The sequence below is a fragment of the Hippocampus guttulatus genome, chromosome 17 (assembly GCF_054856545.1).
Source record: "Hippocampus guttulatus isolate MCC_2025c chromosome 17, RoL_Hgut_1.0, whole genome shotgun sequence".
Classification (NCBI taxonomy): domain Eukaryota; kingdom Metazoa; phylum Chordata; class Actinopteri; order Syngnathiformes; family Syngnathidae; genus Hippocampus; species Hippocampus guttulatus.
The window spans coordinates 4,727,837-4,754,738 of record NC_141277.1 but is presented as its reverse complement, the minus strand read 5'-3'; the positions used below and the strand labels follow the sequence as shown (position 1 = coordinate 4,754,738).

At 47.2% G+C, this 26,902-nt stretch overlaps 1 protein-coding gene across 3 annotated transcripts in view; it reads right to left on the bottom strand.

Annotated features, from left to right (window-relative positions):
• Positions 1-762: 762 nt before the first annotated feature.
• strbp (spermatid perinuclear RNA binding protein) overlaps positions 763-26,902 on the bottom strand; it is a 47,012-nt gene continuing 20,872 nt past the window's right edge. For 2 of the 3 annotated variants that reach the window (XM_086134338.1, XM_086134337.1), the window contains exons 2-18: positions 23,502-23,674; positions 17,804-18,054; positions 17,558-17,726; positions 15,959-16,289; positions 13,555-13,685; positions 12,924-13,019; positions 12,682-12,793; positions 12,191-12,288; positions 11,423-11,528; positions 11,037-11,120; positions 10,155-10,363; positions 9,341-9,493; positions 9,117-9,251; positions 8,194-8,334; positions 7,359-7,488; positions 7,214-7,270; positions 763-3,802 (exon numbers count right to left, since the gene is read on the bottom strand). In XM_086134338.1, coding sequence (XP_085990464.1) covers positions 3,708-3,802; positions 7,214-7,270; positions 7,359-7,488; positions 8,194-8,334; positions 9,117-9,251; positions 9,341-9,493; positions 10,155-10,363; positions 11,037-11,120; positions 11,423-11,528; positions 12,191-12,288; positions 12,682-12,793; positions 12,924-13,019; positions 13,555-13,685; positions 15,959-16,289; positions 17,558-17,726; positions 17,804-18,054; positions 23,502-23,504 — 2,301 coding nt within the window. In that variant the 5' untranslated portion in view covers positions 23,505-23,674 and the 3' untranslated portion in view covers positions 763-3,707. Of the gene's footprint in view, positions 3,803-4,781; positions 5,243-7,213; positions 7,271-7,358; positions 7,489-8,193; positions 8,335-9,116; positions 9,252-9,340; positions 9,494-10,154; positions 10,364-11,036; positions 11,121-11,422; positions 11,529-12,190; positions 12,289-12,681; positions 12,794-12,923; positions 13,020-13,554; positions 13,686-15,958; positions 16,290-17,557; positions 17,727-17,803; positions 18,055-23,501; positions 23,675-26,902 lie in introns of those variants that run through there. The other variant, XM_086134339.1, reaches the window with a different exon arrangement.

Here is a 26,902-nt window from a genome sequence, read left to right as displayed (position 1 = left end):
GCATTCGCCGTACATTATTTGTGCTACCCGACACTTTTATCGAATCAGTCACAATGTTGAGCATGTGTACTAAAACCAGCTCTGCTATCCTGAGCTGTGAGTTGATTACTTCGGTGAAACACGGTCCACGTTGTCACAAGGCCAGAGTCCCTTATTGCTCCTCGGGGGGGGATCGTGTGTCCTATGGCATAGCCGGAGGCTTTTCCACATTAGGGTGACTGAAGAGGAAATGTGACAGTCGGGCATAGGTCGGCGCACGTGCTAGCACCGCATGCTAAATGAGAGTGAAAACCCACGCAAGGCACCTCGATTAGAACGATCGGAATCCGAACCAGACTGTGGACGTGCCCCGGTTGCCATGCGATACGGAGTCTCATCAAGTCATCAGCAAGGTTGCAGATGATTGACCGCTCATATTGCCGTACACTTGTATGCAATTATGGACGCACGTGCCAATTATGGGCCGCAACCGTGGCTCTGTGATTAGAGCGTGTCGTCGTAAAACATATCATCACTCGCTCATGACACATCATTGACATTTTTAGCGTGAAGCACAGCAAATGTTTGTCAAACAATATCGGACACGTGAAGCTAAAAAAATAAAATAAAAATACATGAATAAATACTGAAGTGATGCAGCAATAAAATAAATGAGGGGACTGAATGTGTTTCTGATGTATTTGGACTGTAAAGGGCCTTCTTTATGAAAAGCAACCTTTGGGAATCCAATTAGTTGACAATTAGGACACAAGAAGTCAAATGGAATGATTCAGCACTTTCTCGCTTTTATTATTCACTCCCACAAGCAGAAATGAAGTGACAAAGTGCAAAGCAGCACTGCTGTGAATGTTTTTTGCTACCAAACGGTGAACACAGCACAATCCCGTCGCCGCCATTATTCTCTCCTTCGGCACACTCCGATCAATTCGGTAGACTCTGAGGATTAAATATCGCTTTGCAGTTTCATAGGCAGCATCAGAAAAAAAAAGGTTATTTATTTATTTATATTTGATTTATTTTTAGTCAAAGGCTTTTTTGAAAAAAAAACAAAACAAAAAACATATTTACAAGCTCATAAGACACTAGATTTTGTCAAAACATTTGAAAATAATTGGGATGCGCCCAAAAACACGTCCGCTTGAAAATATATGTACAGGATATACTGTATATATATATATATATATATATATATAAATATATATATACGTATATATATATATTTTTTTTTTTGCGCATGTGACCATATACTGTATAGGTTGTATTAATATGTTTTCTTTACTCTAGGAGTAAATACATTCTACTCTACAATCACGAGAACAACACCGTGTACATTCTCAAACTAAACGTTCCATCCTTCCAAATGTTGAACCTTGACCAGCAGGTATGTATGCGACGACATGCTTCATGTGTGTAAGCGTCTGGCTACAAGGGTGTGTGTGTGTGTGTGTGTGTGTGTGTGTGTGTGTGTGCAGCGTGTAGATAATCTCTCCCCCCACCCCCGCAAACACACACGCACACATGGGGAAAATGATATGATCCGCAGTTATTCTGGTCCACTGCGCAAATGAAACGTGATGCCGCATCTATTTGCGATCTATTTCGGCTGGCCAGCAAGGAGTCGGAATACGCTCGGTGGTTTCCAAACCCGACGCCCGCGCGCGCTACTTTGACGTGCTCAGTGGCTGCATTTGAACACGCCAGAATACGTCCTTGTTCATTTTTCGATAGCTCCTCGATACTATTGCGTCGATACTACCAAGCGGGAAATATGGACGTGCGAGGCAGCGAGTTCCGAGGCACTGAACATTTTCAAATGTTCATGGAGACAGTTGTTCATATTTGCTGTCGTCATTGAGCTCTTTTCTCATCAAATTGGCTTGTTAAAATGGCGTTTTTCCTTTTTTAAATGCACGTGGGCCAGGGTGACTGCTAGCATGCGACTCTGGAGGCCGGAGGAGAAACGAGGAGGTTGCTCACTGTATGCCTCATTAATGGGGGCCATCTGGAGAGAGGGCAGAGGGGAAGGGGGGGGCACGCGCAGAGACCAGGCAGAAGGGGGGAAAAAGACTGAAGTGGTCGAAGGTCAGAAGGTCAGGTTCCACGCAATAATGTGTGGAGCTGTCCTCAACCTTGGCTTCTACGTGCCAATCACCCCAAAAAAAAAAATTCATTATCATCTGCATTTATATGGCGGATTTAGCAATGTTAAAAACCGATCTGACCCTGGAGGTAGTTTTGTGTTTCTCTTTGATTCCCTGGAGTGGCACAAAAGACCAAGATAAATTCAACTCATGATGTCAAAATGATATTTGACAATGTGCTCATGAGCGTTTCTTTTGCGTGGCAGCGACGGGCTTCTGTCGGCAAAGGCATTGGCGGTTCTTCAAAATGACTTTTTGTCGGGCTATTTTTTTCAATTTTATCTCGAGTTCACAAACCTTTGAAAAGACACGCTCACTGGAATTAAACATGGGCAACGACAGGCCGCGAAGGCGCAAACTAATTTGGCAGCTGAAACTAAACGAAGCAAAAATAAAGAAACGGCAATTGAAGACACGCTCAATCTCCCAAAAGTGTCCAAATACAGCCATTGAACATTTTGCGTTTCGTCTCCGACCGTCTGTCCGTCCGTCGGGCAGCACATTTTGATGTTAAAAGGCCACTTTCCACCCTTAATGATGCAACATAAACTCCTAAATAGTTACCTTAAAAAGCCCGATGTGCGACGAGTTCAATATCGAGTCATGACGCTGTGCGACGCGTGTGCTTTTTGCGCATGAAGGCGAATGAGCAAAATTCCCCTCGGAGCTGACCGGCACACACAAACAAACAAACAAACACAAAGAGCGTTCCCTGCCAGCGGTGAGGCTTCAGAACATGTGCTTTCTCGCAGAAAGTGTGTGTGTGTGTGTGTGTGTGTGTCTGATTCGCTGATAAGAAGAAGCGAGCACCTCGTGGCGTTAGGCTCAGAACGACGTCAAGGAAGGAAAGGAAAGTCCTTTTTTTTTTTTTTCTAAGAGCGGCGATTAATAGGAATAATGGCTAAAGATAAATATTGGTTTCTCCTACGAGTCGCTCATGTATAGAAAACTGGAAGAAAGCTATAGTGCCTTAGTACACGCACATGTCACTGCATCGTCCTAAAATAATTTATAACAATAAGTTATCCGTTAAAATGTATTTACATACGTACATCGTTATAATATTGTAGTCACCACACATTGTTTGTTTATATATACGTGTGTGTGTGTGTCATATCGCACATGTACGCACACACAATTTGGATACAATCAAGATGAGCTATTGCAACGCCGCGTGAAGTCGCCGGACATTCTTCTTGAAGAGAGGAGTTCGTGTGTATTGCTATTGCTTGAAAGAGCAGCTCGCTCACGCTTTTCTCGCCAAATACGAGTATTGCTTTTAGGGTCACGTAGAGCCGCCCCATAGCCCCCCCGCCCCCCCCTCCCCCCATCTCCTCCTCCCATCATGAGGTGTCCGCTTCATCGAGAAGAAGAAGAAGAAGAAGAGAGGAGCTGTCACGTTCTGCTGCCCGTTTAGAAATCCAAGCGCAGCAGCAAGAAGAGGAAGGCCTCCCAGGAAAAAAAAAAAAAAAAGAAAGAAAGAAACAGGCAGGAAGTGTGAGCCGCCACAGAGTAACGTGTGACGAGGTGGGAGGGAGGGGCGACCCGAAAAACCTGTCATCTCCTCTAGAAGTCAGAGAAGAGATCCTGGGGGCCCAGGTGGATGATGAAGGGCGCGAGGGTCCGTGGCTGGTAGAAGGGATTGTCTATGAAAAGACCCCCTGGAACGACACACACACACACACACACAAAACATACAATAGTGAAACATCTTGAGACTTTGGACCAGGAGGAAGATTAGGTTGGCATTTACAGCGGCGCCACTTCAAGGGCCGGAGCCATTTTTGGAATCGTTCCACCCAAAAAACTTTTTGTTAAAGTGGCATTTTATACATTTCAATTTGACGTGACTGGGGGACGCATTGTGCAGCCGATTATGAAGGGATAGTCTGACATTTTGAAAAAAAAAAAAAAAAACACAAAACTTCATCGGAAGTCGGGAGTCATTTAAAACTCAAATACTAACAAATGAAGTATGGAAATTGGATGACAGTTTTTAACCATCCATTCTCTTTGGAGCAGCAACCTGGAGCAACGTCGGGCGAGAGGCATCGACTTGTTACGCAAAACAAACAACAATACACACTCACGTTCGCACTTCCGCTCCGTTCAGTCTTCGCTGAAGCTAACAATTCCTTTCAAATTTTGCGATGTCACGAAAGAGGACACGTGAACCCGTTCGGCAATAAAAGTTGTGTGGAGTGCTCAGATATAAATGTCAAAACCGAAATCAGAAACAAATCCATTAAATATTCGGTACCGCCAGTAATTTGGCATTGGTTATCTGCCACTGAATACATGGCCCAAAATAAATAAATAACTGAAAATCCCAAACCCACACCGGCCCGACGCTCACTTGCTTGCGACGTGCCCCCGTGGGACACCCGGCAAGTATTAATCCACGGGAGGTAATGGGATCGTGCGGCTGAATGCGGAACGCGGGATCTGACTAATAGCTGCACAAATGGTTCCCCGGATGGGGATGACATGGGATTAACGTAAAAAGATTGAAATTCGCCGCGCATGTACGAGGCAGGAGTATCACCGATTCGAAATTAATTGCGCGGCTTCAATTGGACCTGGCTTTTCCTGAAAGCTGAGCAAATACAAGCCAAAAAAGAAAAACTACACAAGTCAGCATTCCACTTTTATAGGAAATAAACTTTATTCCACATGATTGAATTCTTCCTATACAACCCTTCACACACTTCATATTTGTTTGATATTTTACAGAGAATACGTGTGACGTATTGCAAAAGTAAGCCCCCCCCCCCGCTCTGGTAAAGAACAAACTCACAACAGATATAATTTAGGATGAGCGAAAAAAGAAAAAATTCACAGTATAAATCCTTCAAGTTTTCAACTTCAAAAGTTAAACCTGCAGTATGTTTTGGGGGAATAACAACAGCCCCCCCCTCCCAAAAAATTTTTTTTCTGCAACTTGAGAGTGTATGGAAAGAAGACGAAAAGGTGTCCCTTGTGGAAAAAACCCCCCCAAACTGTTTGGTTTACGCGTCTGCTGGTCTAAAAGAAGTGGTAGTGGGGGACGGGGTAGGCGGATACTTTCATGACGGGCAACAGAAGCATTCTCTTGGGCAAACCTGGAAGGGGACACATGAGAAGAGCTCGACGTGAGTGAGCGGCCAACGCTTTCACGATGAGGAGACGTCCGCGATGAGTCGGCCTTGCCGGCAGGCGGTGAAAGTTAGTGGCAGCGCATCTCCAAGCAGCGGAAGCAGGGCGGGGGGAAAGTGGGGGTGGGGGGTGGGGGGTTAAAGTTGTGAATGGGAAAGATCAAAGCGCTTCTTCATGCGAGCGGCTCAGCAGGCCTCGCTGCTTCCTGTCCGTCTCAATTGTACTGAGGGGGGAAATGTTTGGTTTTTTTTTCGATGCACAGCTGCTGACTGACTTGCACGTGGCGGAGGGCGCGAGGGGTGGGGGGGGGGGGAGCGTGGCGGGGGAGCACAATCCTAATTTTCACCGCCGTCAACCCGTGGACGGACAGTGAAATGGACTTGCTGTCCGGCTCGTGGGAGAAGCTCCGGTGGTCGTCCGGCGTGCGCGCGGCTGAAGGCTACGCGGCGCGGCCACCTTTCAAATCGACTCGGCGGAGCAAAGATCAATCGCCAGGGAGTGCGCTGCTATCAAAAGTCGAAAATTAAACGAATAAAAAGGAGCAATGTATTTTGGTGGATTTTTGTCACCTTTTGTTTTTTTGTGCTTTCTTCTTTTTTTGTAATGATTATTATTCCATGTACATTACTTTGTACGCGGTGGCGGTTTTAAAGTGCCCTATAAATACAGTAGAGGGGAGATTTCTGCAATCGGCTGACGATGTCCCACATGTGACAACAATCGCCTGCACTTTTTTTTTTTCCAAGTATGCAACTGCGTCTTTCAATGAATAGTTACATCCTGGCAAAAAAAAAAAGAAGATCCAACGACACCACGGTGATGGGATGAGTACCATTTTCTATGCAATGCTAGCAGGCTACTTCTCAGTTGGCGGAGTGTGATGACATCAGAAAAGGGAAACTCGATTCTGAATGACGGATCAAAAAGCAAGTCCGATGGCGAGCCATAAACAAGGCCGCCCATCTCGAGTCCAACAAGGCCCGCTCGGCAACGGGGGCCCGAGGAAACGATGAGCAGCTCTAACGCGACGGCCTGCTCCAGTCAGCAGCTCACACTCTGCTAATTGACCGTAAACAGAAAATAAGATGAGAGCAGTGCAGACCCGAAATAGCTGCAACCATGAGGCGCTCGTGCGCTGTCGTTTGCTTCTACCTTCCTCGACTTCGACTTTTGTTTCCACCCAAAAAGGCATAACTGCATATGAGCATTTCCAAAATGTTCCGTCTCACAGTCAAGTAAACACGCGGGGGCGAGTGGAGTAAATATGACACGTACAGGCTGAAAATATGAAACAATCAAATGAAAAACAGCCGGTGCAGTGGAGAGGGCTTTCTTGGGTGTGAACGTCCCAAAGCTGATTTTAAACTGGCTTTCTTTTTGACAGCAAACGAGTTGAGACGGACTCAACAGCGCCTCCGGTGGTTGAAGCCAACTTGTACGGTAACCAGCAATTCCGCACCATCGCCGAGTTCTTCGTTTCATCGAATCGTCAAATCGCGACTTCCTATACCTTGTCTTTGAGATCGTATATTTGAACATGAGCTGCCTCAGCGCTCTAATTTCCCTTCGAAATTCATAAAGTCCCATTTGATCTCAGCTCAAGACCAGAAAGTCAGACAGCAGTGCTTGGCTGAATATCAAGTGGCGAGCGGACACTTAGCCAAAGGGCACATTTCTTTGAAGATCTCACACACACACCAAACGCCAAATGCACACACACGGGACAGAAAGCTTACAGCCCCGATCAGCATTTAATCAATCGGTCCAAAAACTAAAAAAAGGAGAGTTGAGATGTTAAGAGTCCAAGCCGGAAGAGGGAAACAAAAAAGCTTTGAACCGTGAGGATGATCGCAGATGCTGTTGAGCGAGGACCGGGTGTTGAAAGCGACAGAGAGAAGCGAGCGCTGCAATGGCGGGAAACGACAAGCCGCACGTACCGTACGCAGGAGCAGCTGCGGCGGCGGCCGGGCTGTAGGCGTACGGCGTTCCGAAGCCTGTTGACGAGTCGACGAAAAAGGGTCAGATCGCACACTTGCGCAGCTCACAAACCCGACATGGAGTCACAAAAAAACAAAGACTCACCCGGCGTGACGTATCCTGGCGCCGCGGCGCTGACGAAGGCTCCCCGCGCGAGGGCCGCTCGTCCTCGTCCTTGGGCTACCTGAGCCGCCACGGCCGAGGCTGCCGCCGCCGCAGCCAGGGCTCCTTTCGTCTGAGCGCCGGGACACAATGGAGATTTCACGGAGAATTAGCTTTCGCGTGACACAAAAGAGCGGCTGTGTGTTTGCCAATTAGAGAGCGCGAATGGCAGCGCGCTTTATGGACGCCTGATCTGCGCGCTACCGTAAATTGGGAGTTAAGGGCTGCGCGCACGCTGGGCTAATCGCGTTGAACTATTGCAGCCATTTCCACCCACCGCGCTGCGCGAGATGATCACTTTTGCGGCGGGGAAATGATCCAATTCCACTTAACCGGAGTGAAAAAAAATGATCACATATTGACGACAAATAATATACCGTATGCTATCGATGGATAAGCGAGAGCCAGAGTGTTTGGTGTTCTTCCACCGGAAGGCAGAAAGTGAAATAATGTGCTTCAAAGCGATTTATATGAACGGAAGAGTAGCTTTGTGGTCAACCAAACAGGCCCAGATTTCACACTCAGTCAGTTTGTCTGGAAACGGAGACAAAAATCATCTTTCTTGTGGCCTGTTCAAGAACGTTTTGTGTACTTCAGGAACAATGGAATCCCATTTCAAGACATTAACGATATCATCACTCACTTAGTGATACTTTGGCCAGAACTCTAATATCTTGGTATGGAGGAAAAAGTGGTATCGGTGCATTTGTGGTTTTAGTCGATTATGCCATAACTTTTGACGAATCAATCAGGTAACATGGCGTTGTGCATTCCTGACCTGAGGCAGCAGCTTCTTCTTCTTGTTTGCAGCAGCGTTGGGACCAGAGAAGAGTTTTTCCAGAGCGGCCAAAGCCGCACTGGCCTTTGCTACCTTTTTGTTGGGGCCCGCCCCACGGAACTTCTGTCCGTCCACCTCCACCTGCCATACGCAGAGAATATAATTAGCGCTTAATCTGGGTTCCCCCCCCCCCCATCCCCCCACCCCCGGCAAAACTAATCATCACGCAACAAAGCGGTCCCAAAACCGACAATGGGCCACTCAACTTGGGTCTGACGGACCACGCCCACTTGCTTAGCGATGCCGCGCTGTCAGAACAGGCTGGCTAATCAATCAGCAGAGCAACGGAGCATCGAGGCTTGTCAGGAAACAGCACGCCTCACCGATAGCGGCCTCACTGCATGAACAAACTTGACTGGTTGACCGCAAGAGAGAAGAGCTGGTTCCTCCATGCATGCGTGAGCGTGTGTGTGTGTGTGTGTGTGTGTGTGTGTGTGTGTAGCATCGCACTTCATTGGCCAATTCAGCCCGAGTACGAGTGAGTCTTTGACGTTCATCCTTGTGTTTGATTTCTTTCCCCATCTGAGGCCTTTTGTTTTAGTCCTTTTTTTTTTTGAAGTCCATCTGGAAGCGAACCTGCTCTCTCACGCTCTCCCTCTCCCTCATAGTCGAATATTATAGTGAGCATACTTGGGTTAAAAATGTGCACCTGAGAGATCTATTTGGGACATTTTTTTTTTCCATAATCAAGCAGCCCTATGTGAGAGTGAGTGAGCGCACAATTCAGCGCCCCCTAGTTGGTGCAACAGACCGACCGACAGCGCGAGCAATCTGTTAAGTGTGAACACACAATTTCGCACCCCCCCCCGCCGTTCGGGACTTTCTTCAATCAGGTTGCTCGACGTCTTGAAAAGGGCACGCACCTCCATGACAAAGCGCTTATCGTGGCTGCCTCCGCTTTCAGAGATGAGCTCATACTTGAGACCTCGCCTTTTCTCGTTCAGCTCCATGACGGGGTTCTTCCCGCTCGCCGTCAGTATGGGGCCCTGAGTTCGCACCTGAGGGTGTTACGCACGCATCTTAATGCGATGACGGTGTCATCGGAAAGGTCCCCTGCGGTCGCCTCGGCGTTGCATTCAAGGCCCACCTCCAGCGTGTTGGAGCCGTCCGAGGAGTGCGACGCGTTATTGCTCGTGTGCGAGGACGTCTCGCTCTTGCCTTCGCCGTCGGACTTCTCGTCCGAGCTCATGGGGTCGAGGTCCGAGTCAAAACCGGTCGGGTAGCCCATCGCCTGGAGAACCTGCGGAAGGGACGAAGACGGTGACGTTAAACGGGAGCTTTAAAAGCTAGCTGGATAAAAAAATAAAAATAAAAAAATAGCAAAAAGGTAACGGAGGGTTATTATTTTCTTGTTGGCAAACGTCATATATGTTGATGTCATGAAAAATGACCGCATCGGCGAGTGGACCATGATTAGATTTTTCTTTTGAAATGGTGGAAGGGTTCGAATGAAACCGTCTTGCCCAACTAAGTCGGCAAAAGCCTTCATCTCCACCTGGTTTTAGGCAGAGAGGGAAAAAAAATGGCGCTTTTTTTTCTGACCCACTGGGTGATTGTGTTTACTGATGGAGAGATCATACGGTCGAAACATGATGGAAAGAAACAGAGAGAGAGAGAGAGAGAGAGAAAAAACAGGGAGACGGGCAGAAAGCCTTTTATGGGAATGAAGCATCGAGCGGATTATCCCCGCTCTTTGCTCTGGAGAGCCTTTTTGTTCACAACCACTTTAGGATTACACAGATTTGCCCACCTCCGCACACACACATTTAAAATCTGCGTTAAAAAAACAAACAAAAAAACATAGAATGTATTTTTGGGCACTAACAGCAAAAAAAAAAATATCTCTCTTGGTTAAAAATAAAATAAAAAATACATTAAAAAAAACAAAACAGTTTTGTTACCTTGACAGCAACATGGAGCTTGGCGGTCTTCTTGGAGGAGCCCGACGCTTCGTAGATGCTCCCATCCAAGTCCACGGACATGGTGAAGACGGGGGCGTGGACCGGGCCCGACTGGGAGAGGAGGCGATACTGCAGACCTGGACGGATCTGGTTCAACCGCATCAGGGCGTTCATTGGCTGGTTGGAGTCGATGGCTTTGCTGTCGAGAACTGAGCCAAAATTTGGGAATTTAGCTTATCTGGTAAACTGCGGAGAAAATGCAATAAAATAAAATTTGAACTGTTACGGGGGGGGGGGGGGTGAACCGAGTGCAATTTTGGAGTCAGCATGCCAATTTTAGTGACAATCAGCATAAAAATTGAACACTTTTTTCTCCTCAAACTGTTCCCTTGTTTACATTCCAAAAATCGCTGTATTTTCAAATATCGCAATTAACGTCGCACTGCAAGTAATTCTGCGGCTCCATCTCCCGTTTTCCAGCAAGGTGCGTGCAGTCTAGGATATTTTTGCAACGCTTTATGGAATCCCAAAACGTTCTGTGCGATCTCTTTTTCATGCGAGCGGCTCGAAAATAAAACAGGCCGTCTGCCTCCGGCGCGAGCGGTTTATCTTCTCCTCGAAAGAGAAGAAGACGTTGGGCTGGTACAGTGGCCTGGTAAAACGCTGGCAATCGATAGTATTGATCAGCATGCGAGAGATGTAAGATGACTAAAAAAACAAAAAAGGGGAGAGAGGCTGACGGGCAGAAGGAGCGAAAGAAAAAAAAAAATCTTCAATGCGTCTGCGCCTTGTTTTTGTTTGAAAATGTTCCGCTGCCAAGAGGATGTTTATTCATAGCCAAAGCATAAACGGGAAATCACGACTTCCCTCCACATGGCACACCTCTCCTAAGATTCCGCTTCATCTTCTTGATGAGGTCCTTGTCGTCCATCATTCCCTCGTCGTATGGCCTTTTCAAACCCAAGCCTGGAAGGAGAGCGGGACACGTTGCTTCATCGTTCCACAAGATACGATGCGCGTTTTACGTGAATGTCAACGCAATTACACCAGTTGTAAACTGCCAAAACGATGATTGAGTAGCTATACGGAGGAGGTCAACAGAAATGGGAGGCCTGACAATAATATTGATGGTGCTGTCAGGGGGGGGGGCGGTCAGGTGACGTTTGAGATCCAACAGGGAAACTTTTCAGTCCGAAATCCCTCAGCGCGAGGCCACGTAGCCTTGGAATGTTTTAGCTTGAATGGAAGAATGTGCGAGGCGCACACACCTTCTTTGTCACACCAAGCGTATTTCTGCAACGGTTTATTTGAGGGAAGAGGCTCCATCTCCAGCACTTTGCAGATCTGTCCAAACGCCATGAGCCTGAGAGCACGCTGCCAAACACAAAGCGCATACAGAGGAGAGAAGATGAAAAGACTTCGGCCGCCCGCGTTTTGACCTTGTACTTCTTACGGACTTTTGTTCTCACACCGGATTTTGCCTTTGCCGGCTGAGCGTGACGCGTTGGTAGCGTTTGAGGGGAAGTCAAGTTATTATGACGTTTTTCATTGGTCGGCGACGCTCGCCTCCGACTCGCAGGTAACGGTCAAGCCGTCTTCATTTCATCGCCGCGTGTCCATCGATCGCGATCAATCAAGCGCGCACGTCGTCGGCCCGCACAAACGACGAGGCGGGGCGGCGGTGGCCTGCGATGGCCGCGCTAATGTGAATCCATTAGCGAGCCGGAGTGCCTGGCATATTCATGAGGCTCGGCGTAGTCGCCCGACGACAGAACAGCTTCCTCTCTTCTATCGGCGCTTGTATCTGCTCCGATACAAATGATCCCCCCCCCCCCCCCCCCCCATTGACATTCCAGCCTCATTCGTCGTGCCTTCAAAGGGAAAATGGACGGCCGGATTCACTAAGAAACACGCGAGCTCGGAACGCTGCCTGATCCAGTCGAGCGTGTGTGTGAGTGACACCACGCACGTAAATGCCCTTGTCAGGGTGTCAAACATGGATGTTATGTGTGTGTGTGTGTGTGTGCGCACCGTACCTGTGCGCTATAGGTAATGGCCTCCGCCTGCCCATCCGTCATGTTGGCTAAAGTGTTGGTGGGCTCCATCTCGCACGGGTCGCGCAAACCTGGACCGCCTGGTGGAAGTAACAGAACATGACGCAATGCAATGTGGTCTCACCGCCTTTCAACAGCATTGAACGAGGATTTATTTTTATGACCCGAGGCTACGGGAAGGTGGCAAATGATGTGAATCGTCAACTTCTCTGGAAGAAATTCAAACAAGCCCCGCCCTCCACAAACGATAAACGAGGCTACACAATGTCATTGACAAAACCATTTTGTCCTTTGGTCCACAATGAAATCTGCCTTTTGGTTGGTTTCAACGTTTGCAGCGAAACTTTTTCACTTGGACGTGTGTCATCCTCCCCAACTTGATTTTTGCGGCGCTTCATGTCACTAAATGGATTCTCTCTCGCCTTCTCGTTGGCATTGCGTAACGCCACATTCGATGTGAAATGTTTTTCGACCTGGTAGCAGTATGCCCGAGGCGAGACACTCCATCACTCGGCGCAAGGCTTCTCCTGCCCCGAGAGGTCTGTTGCAGGTGGCGATGGCCTTCTCGCAGATCAGTTCCAAAGGCTGCCAGAAAAGCGCCAAAAAGAAGAAAAAAAAAATTGCATTCAAAGCACATCCGCAGTAGGATTTTCCATCGATACATTGAAAGATTGAGGATGACGACGTGCGTCCTGAACGAGTCATCCAATCTTACCCATCCGTTAAGGGGCTCCCAGGCGGGTTGTCTATTGCACATATCTCTAAGTATCCTGAGAACGATAACGCAGGACTTGAGTCCGTTCACTCGAGCCTGACAACAACAGAAACGGGATAAAAAGGGAACGGCGGCAGAATAAGAATCGGGAAGAAATTGAGGGACAGAAGAATCTGTAATCGTACAGAAAAGACAGCGCCCGTTAGCCAAACTGCCTAAACTCCAGAATTTTTTTGATGACTTTTTTTTTGTTGTTGTGCTTTTGTGTACTTCTTTTGTGTGTGAGTGTGTTTTGGGTCAGTTAGTGAATCGGGAGGATGGGTGTGGGAAGGGTTTTAAAAGGGAGGAATTGACTTGATACAGAGCAGGCAGGTTCACAAAAATCGCAAAAAGAAAAAAAAAAAATCACAATTGCCTTTGTAGCCTCACGATATTTTTTTTATGTATAATCGGGATTTAATGGCTTTTTTTTTTTTTTTAACCTACGGGAAGTCTTATTACCGAAGCGGTAATGTGATCCGATGATATGTACTCGTTGGTGACTCTCGTCATTTGCTGTCACGACCCGAGTCAACCGTCAGGCTACAAAAACGGCATCAGGCAGGAAGACAGGAAGTGAGCGGGTGCCGACCTGGAACCACTTGGCGTGTCGCAGCGCTGCCAGGGCCGACAGACATCTGTGTCTATCCAGCACCTCTCCCTCTTCCTCCTCCTCCTCCTCCTCCTCCTCAGCCTCCACTCTTTGCGCGGCATCACCCAACACTGCCACGAAAACAATAACAACCCAACGTAGAAAACGTAAGACACACATCGGAGCTGAGCGCGCGTGTGTGTGCTTTCCGTCGCACGCGCGCCAATGCGTGCAGACGCGCCGGTTTCCCGGCGCGAGTGCGGGCATTCCGCGCCGCCGCCAACGTTTTCGGCTCAGGCGGCGCTTTCGCCGTGCCGTCAGGTCGCTCGTCTCCTTGTAGAAACGCGTCCGTTCTACAATTCACGGATCCGTGGCGAAAGCGCACCGTTCAAATAGCGCGGATTTTTTTTTTCCCCAAACGCGGATCGGGTTGGCATCAGCGTGTTCGTGACGGCGCGAGCGTTACGCAAGATGCCACGATCCTCCGACCGGCAGGTGAGTTTGGAAAAAAAAAAATGACGCACGCTATTCAAGAGTGACTTATACTTTCCGTGCGTCTGGCAGCTGACAAATCAGTGAGATGGAGAGTCACGAGGGTGGAGAGAATTTTTTTGCAGACAAACAAATACCTCGGGAGCGTTTGATTTACCGCGCGGGTTGGCGGCAAAGGGAAATCAAACGGCTCCGTGGTGTATTTGGAAATGATTTCTTTCTTTGAAAAGTATTTTGATCCAGACTTTTCACACCAGGCAGGAATCAAAATAGTTGAGTTTTCACTTTGGGTTGACTTGAGATGCTTTGAGCAAGCACACGATCAAGTGTCCAAAAAGTAGAACTAAACAAAAAGAGTCTCCCGGGAGGTTTTGCTCTCTCGAAAGCAAACCCAACTGAGGAAAGATTAAAGCGTGGGGGTGGAGGGGGGGGGGGGGGGTCAGAGGTTAGAGAGGGTTGAATCATTCTTATGCTGCTGTATTGTTTTAATTTCTTGTCTCACCACCTTCCTGCAAGGCAAGTTGAATCCAACACAGCTGTATATGAATGAGAAGCGGTCACACGGAGGGTTTTTTTAATTAAAAAAAAAAATCCCCCCCATTAGGGGGGATCTCGATGTGCGGGACTCCGAGTGAAATAAAACGCACTCAAGAGTGGCCGTGAAAACATGCTCAAGTAAATGTTGTTCTCATCCCTTCCAAAGCCTTTCCTCGAGAGGTCTTAAAGGGAAATGTCAAACTGTTATCATCGAGATGGAAGGCGGCACACAAGTGCGTGATCTCGGAACTCATCCGGCCATGATCGCCGGCCGGCATTTCTGCTGTCAAACGCAAAGGCTGCCTTGCGTTTGTGTCCGTTTGCTTCAGTGTGATGCATAAAAGCTGTTTCTCAAGGGCCGTCCCACGCGGGAGTGCTCGGACGTCGGATCATTACGGTTGCTCCTCTATCCCCTCGTATCCCAAACTGGTTCTCTTCTTATTCTCTGCCAGCTGCTCGAACCTCGGCGCACCGATGAGCAAGCAAAAACCACAGCTGCATCGCAGCTCAAAGTACAGGGGAACCCAGAAAATCTAACGTCACCGAGGCCATACAATTAGGAATCCCACCAACATTTGGAGAGAAACTATGCCCCTAAAGATGCACCAGAAAAATAAATAAAGGCTCAAAGTAATCAATACTACAGAAGAATGTGATCAACTCCATTGTATGTTTACACTCGATTTGTGTGGGCATTTGTCATGATGAAAAAATGATTAGCAATGGTTAACTTATTTTTACACTTGTATGATCAAAAAAATGTTACAAATTGCCTTTCCTGTAAATTCAGACATCAGCGACGAGTGAATGGGAAAATTGACCCTGAGTTGACTACCAAAAAAAATAAAATCAATGATGTAAAATTTGTACCCCGACTCTTTTTACATAAGTTGGGAAAAAAAAGTGAATTTTTCTGTATCTCCACTTTGCTGCTACAGAAAATGCATTTAAAGGTATATTGAATAAAAATATGTACCGAAGTTGACAACAACAGAGAGTGACAACCGGATGCAGGGCAATAACCTTTGCGACACAAAACATAGAATAAACGTCACGTATGTCATTGAAGTGTGTCCATGTGTGCGCGTGCTTATGAGCAAATGAGTCTGCGCTCTCCTCGAACCCGCCGCGGCACGTTGTGGCCAACCTCGGCGTCATCTCTCATCTCACCCCGGAGACCACAAGTGTCGAGTTGGACAGGAAGCCACACGATGGACGGCTCGCTCGCTCGCTACCGCGTGGTTATCGATTCCGGGGACCAATCAATTTAACTCATTCACTACCAGCCAAAGTCTGAAAAGACGTTTAAAAACGTCTTTGGGAGTGAACGAGTTAAATTGACATGGAAGACAGGCTTTCCGATCTGTTGTCCTACCGTTGCCATTCCTCTTCTCCATCTCCTCCACGTCGTCCTCCTGTTCTGGCGCCACCTCCTCAGTTCCCGACCCGTGTACCTCCTCGTGGCCCTCCACTTCCTCCTCCTCTGCCGCCAGCACATCCTGAGCTTCCTCCCCGTGTAACTCCTCGTGCTCCCCCACTTCATCCTCCTCTTCCTCCTCCTCCTCCTCCTCTTCCTCGTCCTCATCTCTCATTGCCGGAGAGGTGAGTGTGATCTTCAGTGTGAGTTTGGGCTCGGTTGTAGTCCGTACCACGATGGCCGCTTCGGGCAGGGAGCTCCTGACCTCGTATTTCTCCTCTGTCAGCTTCTGTCATGTGTCGGGCGAAAAATAAAGTGGGTGGTCACAGATCACGGTCAAAACATATGGCGGATGAAAAGGCGGCACAGCGGAAAGAATCTCGGTCTGAGTGCAACAGAATGACAAAGCAGAAATAAGGAGTGACGAGAAAACACCTTCGGCGCGGATATGCTCAGCTTGAGGTCTCGGAAAATGTTACGGCGCTGTGCGGGAGATTCTCCGCTGGCTTTTACGTATGGTGGACTTATTATTTTTTTAATTCTTGTCAAATGTCCTCCTGAGTAGCAAAAACAAGTACATGTGTATTCCTGTGACATTGTTTTTAAGCGTGTTGCGGCCACGAGGCCAAATGAGAAAAATCAGAAACTCCAAATTACGCTGCCCGCGCACGAGCATACTTACTGAATATCCGCACACACAATCCAACTCGTAACTGAAACAAATGGGCAGAGGCGCAGGTTTGTAATGGATTTATCGGATAATTGCGGCAATGTCACATCGAGCTGAAGGGACTGTTATTCTTTGATAATGTGCTGGCCTATTTTATGCTAGCTAAACCTTTATCAGATCTCAATTATTCCTTTACGATGACATTAAATTGTTTATCTCGCCTAATTACTTTATCGTTGCGACTTGCTCATCTTATCACTGGCGTTTTACATGGATTTTAAAATGAGATGAGACTTTTCGGGGGTTGCTATCCACAAAAGTGGAGCCAGTGAACGGGCGGCCATTTTGGCTAGCGCCAGACTAGCAGTTAGCTTTTCGAGGTCTGCGTGTGAACAATAGCAACTAAGGTGTGAGGTTATCACATTTATTACAGAGGGGCTTGGGGGGTGGGGTGACTGTATATTAATTTGTATACAGCGCAAAGGTGTACAAAACGGTACAAGTCCCCACGTAGAACTTAATGAGCAACTGCCGAATGTTATAACCCAGCGACGGATGCATATGAAAATCAATACAGTGCAGCCGAGCCTCTGGCTAGTGGACGTCGTGGCTAGCAATATGCCGTTTCATCACATGAAAGCGAATAGCATTGCAGTGCAAATAAAAAAAATAATAATAAAATAGCAAACGGGCAATGCAACTCCCAGTAGCCACTCGTGGGCTTCTCAGATTGAGCCAAAGCAACAAGAAATGCTTGTGACACATCATAAGTTAGACTGATCAAACTGTTCATGTCAAGGAAAATATTGAAGCGGTTCTGCGTTGTCCATGCATCCACTTTCAGCGCTGGCATTTTATCAAAAGCGCTCGCGAGCGCAGCATCTCACCTCTATTTGCCCGGGTAAGTTGTTGCAGACCGAGTCCAATAATATCTGCGTGGGTTTATCTCTGCACATCAACACCAGCTCCAGGTCCATGTCGCCTTTTATGAGGAGGCCTTTCGCCACCAAACCGATTCTCATCACTCCGCACAGCACTCGACCGCCGCTGGCCTCCCTGCAAGGAAGTGACATTGTAAAATAATCGGCACTTATTTCTGATTTCGGTCACTCCGCCGGCAGCGTCGGCCGCACCTGCGGCCATCGTTGGATCCCTCGGCTTCCCCGCCGGGCTTCTCGTCGTCCGTGCCGTCTGGCGCTCGGCCGTCCACTTGACCGAGTGCCTCCGAGTTGGTCTGATCCAGCCAGTCCGAGACGTGTTTGAGGGCGCACTCCACGTTGGAGACGAGCGTCTGAACCGCCTCCAAGTCGTGAGACGACGGGTAGATGGTGGAGTGCTTCGCCATGACGTGGCGGTCGTCATTGCTGAAGGAACGGAAGGACCTCTGCAAGGGAAATCGGGTTTACCGCCATTATGTAAATGCAACCCTAACGTGAATGAACGGCGGATGTGATTGCGACGGCTGTAAATTTGGAGCGCTGACTCTGGCACAAGCAAAGAAAGTTGCACAAGTCCTTCGTTGCACCACATTTCGTTCAGTTTAGTTTTGTTTTAGGGACCAAACTCAAAAGGCGGAGGCGCTCTTTGCCAGATTATAGCTATGGAGTTCATTTCTGTCTGCATAAAACAGAATACAAGAAATCAAGATTCGGCACAAAAATATTGCCGTTACAGCAGCAGCACACAAAAACATAACTAAGGCTGACCAATATGATTTTTTTTTCTGGCATATCTTTTAACTTTAGAGCAGAGAAGAAAGTTCATTGTGACCATTTTCCGGGTTTCCGTGCTGTGTCGTGACAACCCATTGAACCGTCTTCGGCGTATCATGCGGCGCAGCGGTAAAGCAGGCGGTCGGATGTGGCGATTAAGTGAGAACTAATCTAATTTCAGAGTAAAACCGACACAGCGGGGAAGTTAATTTGCCGTGTGGGGAGAGGCTGATGTGTGACCCCCCTAATCATAATTACACGGCATTATAATCCATTATCTCGACATATGCTGTGATATACAAGATGCAAATGCTACACCGAAGTTATTTATGCCCCCCCCCAACTCCCCCGCAGCATAACAGCACACCATTATTTCATATTATATTTAATACCTCGTAACAACTGCACAAACAATGCGTTACTCACGGTCTGCCTTTCATTTAGCAGCTTTACCGCGGAATATTATTTTCTGACAATTTCTCCTTGTCGCTCTTCTTTTTTCCGCTCTGTCATATCTGCCACCTCACACTCCGGTGAAGGAAAGTTCATTTTTGAATCATGAAGGTTATCGCACGATGCTGGAGAGCAGCCCGAGGTGCAGGGCCCAGTTCGACACAGATGGGGCTGCTCTCGACACGCTTGCAAAACAGTCCCCGCTTATCTCCCAGACACACGCTTCCCCTTTATTCTCTGCACTCGTGTACACACGCGCGCGCGCACACACGCTTTCTTTCACTAGAGTGCGGGAGATAAAGCCATTAACAGAATAGAGGATGAGTGCTGCACACAATAAGCGAAGCCACCCCAGCCTTATTTAGCTGCCGTGTGGAGAGTGATGCAAACGTCTGGCCAAGTCTAATTCCTGGATCCCGCCAATGATTCAAATTTAGATGTGACCATAAAAGCTTGTCAAATATGGAATTCAACTCCAATTTGCTTGATGTAAACGGCTACGTTAGCATTGATGACTGGCTAGCTACGATTTGCTTGCCACTTGTGACCTAAAGAGAGTTTGCCTGCGTGCTTTTAATAAGTCATTCAAATCAAGTTTTATTGATTTAACATTAAAACATGAATGTCTGCGTATACTTGTAAGCCATTTAATCATGAAATACGTTGCGTAAACAACTCCTGTGTAGTTAATGAAGGCTTTAAGAGTGCGTGGACTCTGCAATGAATTATTCCGAATATAATTAATCGCAATGGGGATTTTTTTTTCAATCCAATTTCATTTTCAAGCAATGACTACTTTGTGGACCTCAAAATACTGTTTTCAATATTTTATCATTCTTACCAAAAATGTTTGAGGCATTTTTCCTTTAAGTGCATGCTGACAAAAAGGAGGAAGAAGCTGAAAAAAAAAATCAATGCCTTTCCCAATGCATGAGCAACATTTTCTTGCATTGGGTGTTTTTTATAATTTCGTATAATGCTTCAATGCCACACATTATTATTATGATGATTTTATTATTATTATTTTTTAAACAGGTCACCCTTCATGCGTGCGCACAATCATGTGACCACTTTATACTTGTGGGTGTGTGCATCTCCTCAGAAGTGTTTAAACAAACCAACAGCCACAAATTTAATGAGCTGCCTCTAATGGGAGGGGCGGGGCTTCAAGAACTCGTGTCGATGTCTGCTTGACTGTGGGGGAGGTGAGCCTCAGCTGCTCCGACCGCAATGTAAATTGGAGCAGTTATGAGAGCTCAGAGACGGCAATCGATTCCCCCCACACCCCCTTAAAGCGCAAGCCCGGGCAACTCGAGAGGTGGCACCATAAGATATGAGCTACATGGAGTTGTAGCGGAAAGGTTGGACGTCAAGGTAACGTTAAAAACAAGCAATTTAATCAAGGCCTGTCTGATGAAGCACCCGCGGAGCGCTCTCGTGACCTCTACAGTTCCTCAGCTACTAAAAAAGGTCTCGGGTGGCGTCAGTAAAGCTCAGACTCACAAGGATACGCACTCCATCTTTGAGATGCTGACGTGACCGTCCTTGAGCCCACCTTGATTTGCCCACTCACGCAATCTGCCGGCCTAGTTTGAAGAGTCCGTTTCACCACACAGACTGAAATCTGGGCCATCAATGTCAACAAACACCTCATATCGGCTGCCACAAAGGGATCCATCCCGAGTGATTTTTAAAAAAAATTGTTTTCAAGCAATTAGTCCAGCCAACAATCAGATGTTCAACGTGTTCCTTTTTTTTTTACATGCAGAATATTAAAGAGTCATTCCTTGGGTTTTCCGACATGCTAACACAGCTAAAGGGTAGAGTACACAGCCGTTGCGAATTAACATGAAAAACAACCAAGAGTGGAAATTTCTCAAATAAATAAATAAATAAAATCCCTATTGTGAGATCATTTAAAAAAAAAAAACAGACTTGTTTTGGCTTTGCTCTAAAATGTGAGTGACATTTAGATCAATTGCACATGCAAATCAAATTAGGAAGCGGTTGAGCATACATTTCCTTAAAAGGCAAAACTAAATTTTGAAAATCACCCATATCTCCCTTTTGATCAATATTAAATATCAATCAAGGCTCAGTCGTGTGACTTGATTTCAATGATATTTTGTTTTAATCTAACCGTGCTTAAAATGTCTCTGCATTACACCAATGAATGAGTTCACTTGACATTATTTCCGACAGGAAAATTTGAAGAACGTGCGAGACAAAAATGTCACTTAAAATGGCAGATGACACATAACGGATGACGCGTTTTATGAAGCCTCATTTGCTTCAACATGCCGTGAATCAAGTCACGGATTATTCAGCTCAGCCGCACTTTCTACGTCACACAATTTCATTAAAAGAAGCACTCGTGAGTTCCGCGTGATCATGAAAACTGGCAGTAATCAACAGTCAATTTCTGTTTTGTTTTGTTTTGTTTTGTTTTTTTAGCAGGCGCTGCGTTAAGCAAACGTTTCATCAGGCGTTGTATTAAGCCCACTTGCGTTTGAGGGTGCGTTTATAGGTGGACAAGATTTCTCGTCTGCACTTACCTTGAATAAGTCATGTGCCTCGAGTGCACGCTGAGTGCTGAGATAAGAGGGCAATGGTGAACAAACACCGAAAGCGGAGGGGTTGGGTGGGGGGGGGGGGGGGGGGTCGGGCAGGCGGAAGGAGGGAAGCTAACGGGCGTGAGAAAAGCTTCCAAAAGAAAACGAAAACTAACGCCATTGACCAGAGTTGAGATGGACAACAATACTAATATTGGGTGCTGTTTGCAGCAAAACACAAACAAAAAAACAAAAAGGCTTGCTATGAATGGGCTTGACAGGCCGTATGAAACGAGGATTTCAGCATAAAAGGCATCACGTTCAAACTTCAAAACCCCTAATCAATCAGCACTTAGAAGCGACGGGCCCAGCAATGGGATAAAAATAAATAAAATAAAATAAATTGTGGCTTCTTTGGAGCATTCAGCAGCCAATGGGAGATTGTATTAAAAATTCATTCCGTGCACTCTGCGGCAGGCCGGTGCGCCGCACTCTCCGCTAGCCCCTTTTTCCATTGTGCTTTTCCTTTTTCACCGTCTTTCCAATTACAACACACCTGCACTGGGACGTCAAAAATAAGTAAGCGTGAACTGACGGCAGGCAGTTTTCCATCCCGGCTAAAAATGGAACACCTGGACTAAATTGAGACATCGAGTGCAAAATCTCCAGAATTATTTTAGGAATGATTTATTTTATTTTTTTTAAATATCAGGAGCTTAAAGTCGAACTCTGTATTTGGACAAAAGGCCTTTTTTTTGTCATCATGTCTGCTTATGTACTGACGAGTGTGCGAACGCCGAAATTAAAACGAAAGCACCACTAATAGCGATTGTCGGGCTCTACTTTAGTAGGCGTAATAATACCGTACAGTTGGAACGCAACTTCACCAGATGAAGCTGTTACGTATGATCAGATAATATCATATGCCTCTTTAGAAATGGTGAAGCAGCATGTGGCTCATTACCAATGGTCACATTTTTTTTGGATGCTCACTTTAAAAATTTGAAAGATTAAAAAAAAAAAGTCATCAAGTAATTCAAAAGAAGCCTCAAAATCATGAAAATAAATAAATAAATCACACCAGTCCCTCCACTCTGAAATGCTGCGGGTGTCTCCGCTGCACGTGCTGAAACCACATCTCACTCATTTGTTAGCCGTCAATCAAACACCAGCAGCAGGACCTGCAAAAATAGCCGCGCATTTGCCTCGCATCGTCATCTCATGCCGCCACATACTGTACATCCACGTTTGAACCGCAAAAACGGAGCCGCTGAAAAGCTTCTGTGGCTACAACGCATGCACAAGATCGGCGTGGGGCTTCGCGGCACCACGGACGCGCGCGTTTTAAATGGCAGTTGTTGAAGGTGAGAGTGAAATTGAAGAGTGAACAGGCGCCGAGACCGTTACAAGCAAAAGAAAAAGATACCCGCAAAGAAGCCATGTGACCTCAAAAGAGAGAGTGCACGCACAGGTACTGACTGGCCTGTGTATTCATTAAAAATAGAAATCTGAGCGCCAAGTCATTAGGCAAGATGCTTCATGTATCACGCGGTTTAGGCGCCGACAACCTCGCCAAGGTCACGCGTATCTTTTACTGCATCACCATAACTCGGGACTAATCACGACGCCGTGTTTGCATGCGGCGAGCGAGTGCGCGCGCGTCTCATTACCCTTGGTAATTTACGACCTCAAGCATGTGCCCGGTTCTGCAAAGTCCAAAATCAACACCTGCGGTGGTATCTCCGTTCCTGTCTGTATCTCTCTCAAGCATCGGTCCTCCTTGACCCCCCCCTCCCCCCTTCACCTCTACGTATCCCAAAAGTACCTCACCACAGTCTTTCCTTTCCTCCTTCCACTTGTTTTACCTTTTAATAATTCATCATGTGCTCTGCTCCCCCTCAGGGAAAAGCTCCCGCTGTCACGGGCCGAGACCATTAATCAATCCCTTGTTTCGCTCCCTCACGCCACCTCTCCATTCCTCCGCCATTGCACAACCATGCGCTTGTAATTAGGCTGCGCAATGTATCCTTTGTAGCAGGGCCCTTTTCTTTTTTTTTTTTTTGTGCTCATTTTAACGTCTTCGATATGCTCCAGTGCGGCAAAGTGTGCATTACCATGCCGACGGGAAGAGCGGTCACCGGCTTCCTTCCTTCCAACGCCCGTTGTTGGGGTTCGCCGGGCGTGAGGGTGTGCTGCACGCGCGAGGTTACTGGTCAGGATGCCGTCGTCACAGCGCTCCTCATGTGCGCCTCCGTCGCTGTCGCCACCGCCCGATGAGAAGATGCCCCTGAAAAAACGACACGCTGGTTATCGACTCAAACGGAATAATATCCCCCTTTTAAAAATACGGCGGCAGAGCTGAAAGATGATGCGCCGGTCAGCGTGTGAACACACAGACTGTCGACACACTTCCAAGGCCTTATTCACATTTCATGTGCTGGCAGGGATGTGAGCAGGGAGCAGGTGATACAAACATCTACTTGTCCTCGGTCAGTGGCTCAGACGCTTGAGCTTGACACTCATCTCTTACAATTTATGCTTCAGCGAGTCTTTGTTGACACGACTGCTTGGGCACCTTTCATTGTTCAGTATCGTGATACCAGCATCAGGAACTGATACCGTCTTACACGCCCGTAAATGACCGAATGGGACGGAATGATAATTCGCGGGAAAAAAATTTTAAACCTCGGGGAAGTATCGAGCGGCTAAACGAGAAATAAAGAAGGGCAGATTTGATCATGAAAAGGGACAGGTGAAAGGAAGCGTTTAAAGGCAGGCCAATTGGAAAGGCGGACGGGCGGGGGCGGGGGGCATAAACAAGTGAGTGGCTGGCTCCTTATTTTCTCCCCGGCATATTTTTTTTTATTTTCCAAAGCAGCTGGAGTATCCAAACAAGGTTTTAAGTGTCTATTTTGGCAAGATTGGTCATGATGTTGTGACGTGTTCATGTGTAAATACAATTAGTTCGTCGATTTTTTGGGGGGTATTTAAATGGGTCAGGCCTGAATGGTACCGTCGTAAAATAATAATTTGCGTCATGTGTATTAAAGCGGTAGCCCTTTGCATTCATCAGTACCCAAAAAGCAGCTCTTAGCTTCAACCCCTGCTAGCGTCCTCAAAATGAAGCGCTACGATGAAAGCAACTCTGCGGAAACAATTCTTGCATCCACGCACTCCTTTCTTCCACTTTCTTTTTCACACATCCTCAGTGTGTGTGTGTGTGTTTTCTCAAGGGAAGGAGGGGAAAAACTGTCGGGAGCCCTCCGTCATGAACCTTGGCGACAGGACATGTTTGCAAACACAGATGCGCATGTGGGACAAACAAAAGCCCATTTTCACATTTTCGGCGTCGTCAATGTCATTTCAACTTTGTTAGGTTTGATTTTATTTTTTGTCTGAAGATGGTGTGTGTGTGGGGGGGGGGGGCAGGGGGGGGGATAGTAGGGTGGCATCTGTGCCGTGTCCTTCCATCAGTAGGCCATTAAATCCTGTTTTCCCGACAGGGATGAAAGGAATCAGGTGGCGGATAAAGGGAGGGACTGATAAATCGTGTGGGAGAATTGCTGATATGGCTTTGAGGGGCAATTTACACTTTTCTCTTCGGATAACCATCAAAGGGCATGAGCTCTTGAGACAAGGGGAGCGGGGGGGGGGGCAAAGGATGCAAGCCACAGTGTGGGTGAGTGTTAATTAGTGGCGGCGGAAACGCTTTCGAGAATTGATTTCCTTATAGAATTGTTTACGTTGCCATTTTTCATACTGTATGGATTCAATGATGCCATTGAACTCTTTATGTGAACTACAGCCCCCTTTTTTCATGCCCTCTAAAAGCCAGCACCCCGCCCCCCCCACTGTTGCTAAATTTGAGAATGGCCCACTATTTGAGGTTGAAACTACATTTCGTCCTCTCAGCTGCAATGACAAGTTCTCCATTCAGCAGATTTCGAGTCGGTCAACAAACGGTCACGTTATATTCGTACCGCTTGGTTTGTGCGGATCACCGGTTTACTGGCGCACTGATATTTGCATCTGGATAAACACGCGCGAGTGTGCGCTAATGAGCAGGATAAACACGCGGATAATGAAACTCTCAGGAGCAGGTGGCGAGCTCAACAAACTCAGTTGGGGCAGGATCACGTTACCAGGTGGCCCTCGTCTTACTGCGTCTGAAAACAAACGTGCCAGCTCACCGAAAAGTGTTTGCTCAGCTTTGTTGTCCCGCAGTGAGACAGGGGAGCAGACGGTGAGACGGGCGGACGGAAATGGCAGCCACTCCACACTTGCCTGAGAGCTTATTTTGAGACTCCCCCCCCCCCCCCCCCCCCCCCCATCATCGGCCAGCGCAGTCCATGCTCCGTTCGACTCAACGTTAAGGTCGACTCCCAAACGATGCATTTCCTGCATGATCTGTACAATTCTACACGAGTCGTTCTTTCAGAGGAGGGAAAGGGGAGGAGTACAGTGAAACTCCTCTACAACGAAACCTACATGGGCGAAAATATGTCCTAGTGTGAAAAAATCTTCATGCATTAACACCATTCTCACTTTCCTGCCCCCCATACAATGAAAAATACCCCGTTGCGTTATACGAACTATTTTTCTCTGCTCTTGCCTAGCGATGAGATTCACAACGAAGTCTAATCCAACAGCGACCTCTACAGCTAAAAATAAAGAGTACACATACGTTTGTGTGTGCGTGTGTTTACATCTGAGATCAAATTTGCTAGAGTGAAAAACCCCCTGTTGTGAAAGATTTCTTGCTGCAAACATGATTTCGTTGTAGAGGAGTTTCACTGTGTTGTCTTTTGTGGCCATGGAATGGGATATGAGGAAAAAGGTTGTGCCTCCTAATTGGAGCCAATCAGCGGGAATGGACGACATCGTGTGAAAATTGCCAATCTATTTATGATGTCAACATTTCATCGCCGCATTATGACAGCCAAACGAATCCAAACCAAAGTTTGGATCGGTGGAATTAGCAAGATTTATTTCCCTTAAGTGGACTATAATTCAGGTCCGCGCCAATCATTTCGGGTTTTCCAAACTTTTCCGGAGGTTGCAGCAGGCAAAGAAATTCAATAAGGCCGCCGTGGATAGTTGAGGAATAACAACTGTCACCGTGCATTGGTTTTATTTTTATTTATTTCAGCATTCGCACGCTGTAGCTCACACTTGACTGGGTCCAGCTGCGGGCCAAGAGAGGTCAGTCGGTCCTGATGAGTCGGCAAAAAGAAACTGCTGATGTTTCTTTGGAGGCACGTGGGGAGTGGAGGGGGGGTAGATAACATTGACAGAGGAGTGCAACTCTGTCCTCTTGATTATTGAAATGGAGATGGTGTGCGGGTGTGCATGCAGATATCCTGCTGACGGTGGATCATAACCAGAGAGACTCGGACACAATCCGTCCGTCCGTCACCAGGGTAATCACCCGCGAGCGCGCGTGCACATTTTCACGAATAATAAAGAGAGTAAGTACACCTACAGCGCCGCAGTGGCGCACACGCGCGCGGCTGAG